The 12,184-nt window shown below is 37.0% G+C and overlaps 1 protein-coding gene across 2 annotated transcripts in view; it reads left to right on the forward strand.

The window, feature by feature from the left end:
* The window catches only part of GLRA2 (glycine receptor alpha 2), a gene marked incomplete at both ends in the record, with an annotated part of 126,136 nt that overhangs the window by 23,902 nt on the left and 90,050 nt on the right, over window positions 1–12,184 (forward strand). For both annotated transcript variants that reach the window (XM_080344050.1, XM_080344049.1), the window contains one exon: window positions 4,826–5,049. In XM_080344050.1, coding sequence (XP_080200176.1) covers window positions 4,826–5,049 — 224 coding nt within the window. The remainder of the gene's footprint in view (window positions 1–4,825; window positions 5,050–12,184) is intronic.

Genomic DNA, 12,184 nt, shown 5'->3' on the forward strand with positions numbered 1-12,184 from the left:
CTATTGGATTTCTTATTTTGCTTTGTCCATAATATCTGCCAAAATTGTGAAAAGATTTCTCTTAGATGTTATTCAATGGTCTGATATTGATTTTCTTAGTGCTGTCACTTCTTTAATGACTAGTGCATCTAGTTTTAGGATGTCTTAAAACTGCTTTGAGAGGCAGACACTGATTACTGTTCCATTTACTTTGCCTTTCTGAAACAGATATAACCACGTGATAAAAATGTTGGCATCCCTTGTGATAAATAATAAGTTTTGTTTGACTCTTAGGATTCATTTTTCCCTACAAAATGCTCTTGATGGTTTTAACATAGAACTAAAAGATTCATTTAAAAACCTGGATTGTAAATTCAATAGAGACATTCCTGTCTCAGAGGATAGGAATGTTCAGAGAAACCATGTATATGAACTGAAGGGTCATTATCAGAACATAACTTGACTGATCTACAACAGCTCGTTGGAAATTTGGGAGAGGAAATCTTGTTTAGAGAAGCTTTCAGCATGAGAAATAAACATGGCAAACAGGAATAGAGTCCCAGACCTCCGAAATTCAGTAACCCAGGTTCTCAGTAACATTATCAGGAGTTGCTTCTGTTTTCTGATTAGGATGGACACCAGGATGAAACTCATCCCTGTGTGAAAGGCCAGCACAACTCTTACATCCAGTGTATTCTTCTAAAAGCTAAAAACATTCATTCAGAAATAAAACAGGATTTTGTGTGGGTTATCTCCAAATGAATGAATTCCATAGAGTCTTCATGAGTTTTATTCCCAAAGAGCTAGGAAAGCAAAATGCATGTGTAATAGTCCATGCTATAACGTATGTATGAGACAGTATCACAATTTATTATTTTTTTCTCCAAAATAAATGGTTTCCTTCCATATTAGAATGAAATATATTATACCAAAATAAAAACAGTGGGGAAAAAAAAAAAAAAAAGCTAGAGTCAAGATGAAATTGTTGGACATTTTCTTCATTAATTCACTTAATTTGCATTTAAGTGCTAACTTGCAAACAAAGAGAAAAAGATGGTCCTGAGTAGCTTCACTGAATAAAGCAGTTATGCCAGTAAGCTCTGTGTCTATTTTTGGAAGCATTCACACATGCAGTATTCAGCAGAATATTCACTGTACAGCATGACTGCAGCTGAGTATCACAGATGAGTAATCTACATCAGGTTGGGCAGATTCCCAGAGAATTCAGATGTTCAGTTTTGCTAATGACCAGGATTTTTTAGTTATCAGATGTAGGAGAAGCTAAGATCAGTTTATACATTGACGAGCTAATTGTTAATTACAGAAATTACTAACTGTGAGAACATTATCATTGTCATTATGCCCTATAATCAATGACTGACACTATGCAGCAGGTTCTCTGTTGGGATAAATGCATCAAACTCCAGTTGTGTTTTGAGTACTTATGTTAGCAGAAAAAATTGCCATTCCTTTTACAATTTTTGCAGCAATAAAGCTTGGCTGTGATTGACCGCATGATATTATCTTCCCAGTAGAAAACCAAAAACAACCCCAAAAAAACCCACAAAACAAACAAACAAAAAACCCCAAAAGACCCACCAACCATAATCACAAATTAGCTTGTTGGATACTGATTAATTGACATGTATGTTTTGAACTGCATAAGAGACTTCTACTGAAGCCATCAGAAACACCTTGCATACTTTGATACATAGGTGGCCAAGTGTTTTTCTGTCACATGGTCTTGAAATAGGTCATTAGACCACTACTTTTTAGTTAGTACTCATACTTACAATTTAGAAAGGGAGAATAGTGTCTTTGGCAATCCTCTCCTGTGCATGGAAGACCAAGTGTATCTGCAGCTGTTTGCCTCAGACATCTGACTCAACACCTGAGCAATCAATGCTGTTGGACAAGAAGATGGGAGGAAGGCTAAGATCTGAGATAAGCATCAGTTCAGAGACAGAAAGTAGCACTGAAGAGGGAGCAGGGCTCCCTTGCATTCTGTTACCACAGCAGGGCCTGAGACTGAAGCTCTGGTCAGTGAATTTGGTGACTGTGAATCTGGTGGCCATGAATTTGCTGAAAGACTGTTTCTATCTACATTCCTCTAACACAAAAGAAGTATATCTGTAGATTGAGTCCCTAAATCTTGAGATAAATCTACTAAAACTAATCAGATGAATATTCCTTTAGTATGTTAGTATTACTCTGATCTTATGGCTTGAGAACAGAGGAAAACTGTTTTGCCTTGAGCTATCGCTGGCATCAGTGTTTCAACTGAGATTGAATCTTCAGGTCCACACTCCTCGTTCAGAGCAGTGGTGCTGTCAGAAAGAATTTGTGGAGCAGGTGTGCTCATGGCCATGTAGGAGTGTATTACTACAGTCCACCCACTTCTACCCTCAGGAGTTTTCAAAATGCACACTGTAGTCTGCTTGAGCTCCGTGTTGTGATATCATTCTCAGGAGATTTTTTTCTTCAGAAGTTAGTTACAATGTTAGAACAGGAAAAATAAATTCAAAACTCTGCAGGATTACGTCTGACTGTGTAAACACACATCACTCTCAAACACTTGTACCGTAAGCATAGCAGAAAAAAGTAACGATGGCTTTGTGACATGCTCCTTACACTTCTATTTTTATTTCTTGTTAAAATATTTATATACATATATGTACATAAAGCCTATCAGACATAAACTAAGATTTCGGTGTTGTATTGCTTCTAACAATGACACTTGCAGAGACAAAGCATTTCTAAGTGCATTGGCATGATGACTGATACATTTATGAAGGTACATATTGAAAAAGATAGTGTAATCCTATTGGCATTATTTATGCTTTTGGTATAATATATATCATTGTATGGAAGCTCTTTCATGAATAAGGATTTTTCAGACTGGTTTTTGTTGTCTAAATCATCAGCTACTGAAGTTCATGAAAACAGTGTTATTTTTAGATATTTCTAAACAATTTACTGATTTGACTTATTTATGATTGCTATGTCATGGGAGGAAAAAATCCCTCTGCTTTCCATAGGCTTCATTATATATCTTATTTCAAAGAAAAACTGAAGGCAGTTACACAACTAGTTGTAGCAATTTTATTCTATCAGCAGTTGCTGATAAAAGGTCCTGCCTTCTTTTCTGCATGATGAAAATCAAGTGATTTCCTAGATTTATAACTAAAACTGTCCCACATAAACTTATAAGACACTCTCAGTTTCTAAGACCAAGAAACAAAGGAAAGTATGCTTAGTGTTAGCGAGCATAGATGCGACAATATTTTATAAACTCTGAAATGGAAGTAGCTATTTTAATTGTATGAAACAACATCATCATAAAAAGTACAGTGGCTTGTGAAAAACAGATACAGGCTTTTTCAAGTAACTTTAACAAATATACTATTCTTGAGACCTCTCTCAGGTCTGTCTCTCTTTGATTAGTAGACTTTTCTGTTTTGTCTCACATGTACCCAACAGCAAAAAGAAAATTATAAACAAATAAAGAAAAATCACGTTCCTAGTGATACTGAAAAGCCTCATCCTGTTGGATTCAGACACTGCATTGGTGTGGATGTCAGAAATATTACGTCAGGGCCGAAGCAAACCTCATCACTACTGAATGAAGAATGAATGGTGGGAAATGCTGAAGCTTGGAGGGGCTCATTCACAGAGTTTGCATATTGGGCAAGCTGCTTTCTGCAGCTCTAACTAGACTGGGAATATTTATTTACATTTCAGGATGACAAGTTCTTCAGACTATGCAGTTCAGTAGCCTAACTAGGCCCACGTCAGCTCATCCATTTTCCAAGTCAAAAGTACAGTGCTGCCATTTTAATGTACTGCTGCTACCATAAAGAAAATCCTAAATGTGAGGAGTTTGTACAGTTGGCAGAATTATTTGACAACATATTCCTTCAGATAGAAATATTATTAAATATTTTCCTTTTAAATGAAGAAGAGATATATTCCTAAGAGAGTGTTCATAAGCAAGTTAAATGTTGCAATTTCAGGTAGATATGTCAGGTAAATAGCAGGGAAAGGTGAGTGAGATGAAGCTCTTATTTGCTGACTTTGGAAATTCAGGATAAGGAGAGTATGCATTAGCATCTTTCATTCCCTCCAGAGAGTTTAGACCCTAAAAGCTCTTTCCACACTCCCCTTTAATAGCCAGTTCTTGGCACAGTGTTAATGTTGGTTCTAAATGAACCTCTAAGTAATTGCTGCCTCTCCCAGTTGTGACTAGCAGACCACTGAGCAGAAGAATGCAATTAGAACAATTTTAATGGGATGCAGAGAGTCAGGAGTGAATGAAGGCACACACAGAGAAAAGCATACGGTAGACAGAAAAAAGATACAGTAAATAAGAAGTGCTGATTTAATTTCTTCTGTATAAATCTGGCTTCACTGGAATTAACAACTATTCATGAGTACATTAGAAATAATTGATTTACATATCGGAAGCAAGTTATTTAAATTGGTAGTTTTTTAGAATCTTTGTTGAAATTGTGCATATCTAGCTGCAAAGCTTTTTTACTTTCTAGGTACTTTTGAGTTAATCTGCAGCATTTGAAAGAGGGTTATATTTAAAACTGGAGGTTGCAGTTAATATTATTTCTTCACTGAAGTAATTTTGATTTGGAAAATGTACCAGTTTTGTTTGTTTGGTTCAATACAGCATTTAGACCGCTTTATTTTCAAATGACAACTCTTACATTCAAAGAATAACGTCAAAGTTTGCTGTAACACTGGTACTGTAGTAAGTCTAAGAGCATAAAGCAAGATAAAGTGGGCTTTCAGTTTGGGTAAGTGGCTTAGTAACCTTCTTTACATGGCATTTCTGTAGGACTACAGAGTGAACATTTTTTTGAGACAGCAGTGGAATGATTCACGTCTGGCTTACAGTGAATATCCAGATGATTCCTTGGATTTGGATCCCTCTATGTTGGACTCTATTTGGAAGCCGGATTTATTCTTTGCCAACGAGAAGGGAGCAAACTTTCATGATGTCACGACAGACAACAAGCTGCTGAGAATTTCTAAAACAGGAAAAGTGTTGTACAGTATCAGGTAAAGCAGTTAACTTTTTTTTTTTTTTCCTATTAATCCCCCTCCTCCCCGCTCACTCCCTGTTTTTCTGGATGTAACTATGCATACATAAAATAATGTACATATTTGCCTTTTTGTTATCCCGTGTGTACAACTGAAATGAGACTTACTTTTAGCAGGGTAGAAGGAAAATTTGCTTATGTTCTTTCACTAAGCTTTTACTTTTCAAAAAATAGTCTGCAAGTGCCACAGCAGTTCTTAGTCTTGTTGGAAATTTGAGGCTGTCTGAAACTTTAATGGTATGCCTCAATAATTCCCATTAAAGTCAGTTTGAGTCACTCCTCTTACAAAGAGAGGAAACCAAGTCGTTAGTAGTTTCTGGATTGCAATTTAAAAGTAAAGAGAAATAGTATTTTAAAAGACTGTTCAACACCTTAAGTAAAAATGAGCTTGAAAAGCAATAAACTTGACATGCAAGTTGCTGGGTAATTGGAGCCATCTATTCACATTTTAAAAGAACTGGAATTGTGGAAAATGTTTTTTAATAAGTGCATTGATGTGTATGTCATGTGACTGGATTTAGGCTGAATTAATAAACACTGACAAAACATGATTTGGTATGACCTGATAAAACGAGACATATGCAGAGAATCAGAATTGCATTGGACAGGCATAAATAGTAGCAAATAATCTGAAGTATTTATTTGACATTCAGCTTACTGTGCACCACTAATTGCTTAATATAAGTAGTCAAAGATACATAACACTGTATTATTGTACTTAATTTTCTTTTAAGTAATTGCTGTGTTTTATTTGTTCCTGGGAATGCTTCTTAGCTTTTGTCTTTCTCACATTGTGGAAAGTAAACATGACTGCATTTGTTTAAAAGGTTGTTTATTGAATTTGCTTATCTGTAAGGCAGATTACTTTAGAAGGCAGTTGTTTCTGAATGGACATTCTGTTCATGACCTACATTTTCATTAAGGAATTATTATTGATCCAGGTTCAGGACAGCTGTGTTCCTTAGAATGTTAAATGAATAAATAATAACACTTCATCCATTTACTTAATCTTGTTCAAATTCCTTGAGAAGATCCCAGTAATATTTGGATGGAAAGTAAATATTTATTGAGTAAGATTTCAAATTGGCGTACCTGGACAGTTTAAGAAAAATAATAGGATACCAGGATGAAACTAACACTAGCAGAGTGATAAATATGTTGTCACTAGCAAATATTTCTTGTTTCACCCTGGGAAAGAAATGAATGCATCTATTTGTTTGAATGACATCAGATGCCATCTTATCGGAGGCAATAGTGCAGTTAGGTGCTGTTCTGAATGCAGATGAATAATTTTCCTGACATTCGTCCATGCAGAAAGAGTAATATTTTGAGCTGTCATATCACATTTGTAAAATTCCCGCATCTAAATGCAAACTAATCTGAAGCACAGTAGGTAGCATTCCAATGGAGTACTAAACAAAACTCATTGTTTCTCATCTGTATCGCACAGCAGTAATAGAGGGGTATCTGGCACCTCTAACATGGCATATAAAGAAGAAAACTTTCCAGAATACAGAAACTTGAAGTCAGAAGCAATTAGAAAAACTTGTCTAGATACTGGGCTGGATGAATCTGTGTGTTGCCGGTCACTTCTACTTGTGCTGTGCAGGAACAAACAAGAATATTTTAGTGATTGTTTTCAGTACACTGAGAATGTTACAATGCTTCTATTTTCATTACTGCACCTAACATAAAGATATTTAGCATTTAGTGTGCTGTAAATGTTTAAAGCACTCCACAGACGTGTCTGAGAAGTAGAGGTGTAAGATGCTTTGTCATCTTTCCAAACTTAATAAAAGCAAGGTCAAGTTAATCTCACATAAATATAAACTGCTCTCTGCATAAAATGAGTTTTTAATTGCTTCCAGTAATGAATGGGTAAGAAGCAAGGTATGTGTATTATATGACAGTGGTATTCTCCCTCCCTATACACTGCACAGAAAACACGGAAATATGCTACACAGGAGGCAAAACTGGCTTATGGTGTTAAATGTTCCCAGATGCCAGCCCTGCCCTTTCTGAAAAGAAGGCAGAAGGCCACCTGGAACTAGGCCCCACGGTCCATATTTCACTAAAACAAGACACTTGGTGTAGGATATGGATGGTCAGTTAAGCCATGGAAGGGTCAGTAAGGGTCTGGCCCATATGTTACCTCTGACTCTGGGAATTATGTCAGCCTATGGCAGGCAAGAGGCTCTTCATCTTTCTCTCAGTAAGGGATAAGCCATGTTGCATTCACTGGTGGTGATAAGCATGACATAAATTTCCATCACAGTTTACCTTAAAGTAATAAGTTAGGATGCTCACGCTTGCAGACTCCTAGATCTATATTTAATTCTCTTGGAGTTGTTATAGAAAATAAAGCCAGAGTTGTTGTTGGTTGATGTACCCACCTATGAATCATGTAAGTTTAGGAGTCCAAAATTATTTTTAGATATTTACTGCATGCTCAAATGACTACTTTGGGATGTGTTTTCATCTCAGCTAGCACACTATGTAGAGCCTGAGGTTCTGTATCCGAATAACTGGTCTAAACCTTTGAGTACTGCAGAAAGAACTAGAACCCTGTGGAGGGAACTCAGCGCTACTCAGCACTGTAAATATAATCTATTACACTAGAGATGTAAAAAACAGCTCATAGAGGTGCATATATTTTGAGAAGTCAGCAGTTACGGCAAAGCTTTAAGTTGGTGCAAATTAATTTCAGTTTTGGACCACGAATTTTAAATCATTAGAACTATGTTCAAACACATCTTTATTAATCATAATAGGAACCATTACAATCAACACATTTTTGCCAATGAGAAATAAGTTTATTTATTCCTGTAGCATGAAAATTCATGCTTCAGGATTTGCGATGAACTCTAGGAAAGCATTTTCTGTATCCTGCTGGTTGTTGAAGGGTTTTCCCTGCAAAAAGCTGACGAAATACTTGAAAAAGTGGCACTCGGTGAGAAGTCAGGTGAATATGGCAGATGGGGCAAAACGTTGTAGCCCAAATCGTTCAACTTTGGAAGCATTGGCTGTGTGACGTGCGGTCAGGGGTTGTTGTGGAGAAGAATTGGGCCCTTTCTGTTGACCAGTGCCAGCTTCAGTCATTGCAGTTTTTGGTGCATCTCATTGATTTGCTGAGCATACTTCTCAGATGGAATGGTTTCACTGGGATTCAGAAAGCTGTAGTGGATCACACTGGCAGCAGACCACCAAACAGTGACTGTGACCCTTTTTTGGTGCAAGTTCGGCTTTGGGAAGTGCTTTGGAGGTTCTTTTTGGTCCAACTGCTGAGCTGTTCATTGCCAATTGTCATATAATATCCACTTTTCATTGCACATCACAATCTGATGGAGAAATAGTTTGTTGTTGTTGCATAGAATAAGATGACACTTCAAAACAATCTTTTTGATTTTCAATCAGTTCATGAAACACACTAATTGAGCTTTTTCACCTTTCCAATTTGCTTCAAATGCTGAATAACCATAGAATGCTCAACGTTGAGTTCTTTTGCAACTTGTGTAGTTGTAGGAGGATCAGCTTTGATGATTGCTCTCAATTGGTCGTTGTCAGCTTCCGATGGCTGGACACTATGCTCCTTATTTTCAAGGCTCTCATCTCCTTTTAGACACCCCTGGAACCACCACTGCACTGCATGTTTGTTAGCAGTTCTGGGGCCAAGTGCATTGTTGAAGTTGTGAGTTGTCTCTGCTGCTTTGTGACCCATTTTGAACTCGAATAAGAAAATTGCTCGAATTTGCTTTTTGTCTAACATAAATATAAAATAAACAGCAAGTAATAAATCAGTAGCAAAAAAACCCCATAAAGTGAGAGAAGCACATTAAAATTATATATAACATAACCATATTTATTTAAGAATATATTGCAATATCAATTGGCAAATTTCAACAATGCAAAAAATGCAGTTACTTTTGCACCAACCTATATTCAGCAAGCAACTACATTTTAGTCAGGATCAATCCCAGTTGCACTCTTTGAGCTTCAAAACAGTTAAATAGCTATAACTTTTATTTTAAAGCCCTCTGCAGAGAGCAGTCAACAAGAGGGGTTTGTTCTAGCAGCGTTCAATAAAATTAGCTCAAGATGTGTATATTTTGTTTGCTGAAAAAATAATGAGAGTTAAAATCAGAACCCACATAATGTCATGCCCCAGATGCCTGTGACTCATCCACTCCCGACTCTTCAGTGATCTTTGCATGGATTGGATTTTATAGGGGCCTATGCACTCGGAAATAGTGGCAGTGCTGTGTGATGATACTGAGAATCCTGTTTCTGGCAGTCACATTCTGCATGACACCAGATTTTGCATTGCATACACTGCTGCACTGATTTTATGTTCCCGGGGCAAAGATTGTATCTTCTCTGGCCCATTGCAGACATCTGGGACATCAGGAAAATGTTAAATAACCTCACAGGAGGCTTCACTTTCTCTCCAATCCCTCCATTTGTGCTATCTGATTCCCACAAACTCATTTCAGGCTGCCAGCCAGCTGAGAAAATTAGCATCTGCTAAAAACCTTATTTTAGCAAAGTAATAGAAAATGGAATAGTTTTATTTAAGGTTTGTGGGTTTTTTTCTGCATTAATTGCCTCCCCCTTCCTTTTAATATTTTCAGTGCATCTCAGCCATATGAGCTTGAAGTAGGCGGTGATATAACTCAACTATGATATTGATCCATGGCATTGAACCTAGAATATATTGATCAGGAAGGTAAAGGGGTTGTAACCTTTTTTTTTTTTTTTGCCTGCTGTTCCAGACAACACTCCCAATGGCCTGATAAGGTTGTAGAGCTGTGCTCTGAAATGCAGTGCCAGTGCATCTAGCCAGAAATAGTCACAAGGAAGAAGATTACTTCATATTTTTAAAATATGCAAAGATTTTAGAAGGTATTGCATAATTTGACAAGAGAATCACTTGAAATCCTAAGGAGGAGATTTGTGCAAATTCATGAATTTCTCCCCCTATTTTTGGTATTCCTATACAAAGTACAAGGAAACAAAGAAAGAATTTCCACAAGTCTTTAAAGATATTTATTTTTCTTTCTTTATCTCCACAGTGCAAGAAATGTTACAGTTATGTAGATAATTAGGTCTTCATTGTTTCAACTCTTCACCTAGATTTAATTGTTGAATGTGATTAGGGATGTAGGGAGAGTGTCTGCTAGAGAGCAGTACTGTGCTGTTTAGGGCACCACAAAACAGAAATAATTCAAGCTATTGGATTGCTCCCTCTTTGTGCAGCTATTTTGGGGGTGATTACTAGCCCCTCCATTCAGCAACAAGTAGCTGATAGGATGAGCTGGCACACATAGAAGCCCTTTCCTACTTAAGCAACCAAAGAGAAGTATCTGTCAAAACAGCACATTTATTTGCAATACTACTTCCCATGCCTGCTGCACTACTCAGGAGTTTCTAAAATCAATTCTTCCTGGTGTGGCCATCTTGCTGAATGACAGAACACTGAGTCAACTTCTCCCTGCATGCCCACTGCTCCACACACAATTTGGGTCACATTACGAGTTATGATTACCATCATGCATAAGTAATTGAAACAAATCTACAGCACTTTCGTAATTCAGGGTTTCTGAGTGAAAATTTTCAGTCTTCCGCGTACTTGTGTTCTTTGCTCTATGGGAAGAACATGGAAAAAAGATCAAGGAAATACATAGGTAACACTGATAGCCCCTCTGCAATAGACTTTTCATAGGGAAAAAGTCTACTATCCTTCAGATGTAAGATCTTTAGAATGCCTACTGTAGAATATACTGCCATGTTACAGAAAATCAAGTGTGGGTTCTCTAAAACAATTTTGGGGTACAGACCTTATCAGCTTCATTGAAGCTTCGTTTACACCTCATGACATAGTTGCATGTAAGTCTACCCTCACAGAGTGGTCAGAAATCTTATGTTCTACAGCTCCATGTGCATCCTGCGCTTTAATTTGATGACTCCAGTTCTATTTTGCAACTTAATGTTGGGATTTAAGAGGATTTGGACTTTACTAGCAACGTTGTCTTCCATGGGACAGATTAGCGGGGAGGAATGGAGCAAAGAGACTGTTACCATGATTGACATGGCTGTTTACTATGTAGGAACTCTTCTGTCCAACTTCACACAATCATATTTATCATCTCAGCTCCTACCAGAATAATAGTGACCATGACAAGGTGAGGATTTTCACTTGGAATTCAATCTCAGTCAGCACAGGAACATTTCCATAGAAAATTATTTAGTTATTCTATTAGCAAAACTGCACACTTTGCCATGCTAACCATCCTGACTTTCCAAGAGCATAAAATTTCTTCATATACCTTTAAGTAACTTTTCCACATTAAAGAAAAGAAAAAAAAAAGAATCAATACAGAAAAGCTAACTGAAACAGGGCACATATCTAATGAGGTTTTGGGTTTGACAGCTGTTATATATTATAGGCAGAAACCTTATAGACATTGTATAAATAGTGCTAGAATCACTAGATTTGATTAAACTGCACAATGTCACTGGGACACAGTGACTTCCCAAATTGTGGCTGCCTGCTATGTGAATCCAGCAAATTTGCCAAATTTGTCTTCCCATGGGCATCATTACAACAATAACAATTGTTCCAAAGGCTAAAAAATTGCGGGTTTTTGTGGGACAAGCAGCCATCCTGTTTATGGCTGGACTCTGTCCTCAGGACTCACTCTTCACCCATCATTTTTCCTTCTTGACCTTACTTCTGCCCCTCCTCCACCCTCATCCTCCTTCCTTTTGGGGTCTTTTAATTAAATGGCCTTAGATTTTTCTCATCCTTTGGGGTGTTTTCCTAACACTCTTTTAATTATGCCTTCTTATCATGCACTTTTGTCTTTCTCATTCCCTCCCATTCTACAAATCCAGATTGAAGATCTAGCCCTGGGTTTTCAATGCTCTAATTTTACTATTTTATCTAAATTACTTGTTTCGCATAACAAATAATAAAAGCTACAAAATACATAATAAAGCCTAATGCAGGTACTTTGTTATGCAACTCGCACAGCTATTGTAAAAACCCTATTGATCATTCTGCTTAAGGAAAGATAATTTAAATTTTAATGACACAA

The sequence above is a fragment of the Nesoenas mayeri genome, assembly GCF_963082525.1.
Source record: "Nesoenas mayeri genome assembly, chromosome: 1".
Taxonomy (NCBI): Eukaryota; Metazoa; Chordata; class Aves; order Columbiformes; family Columbidae; genus Nesoenas; species Nesoenas mayeri.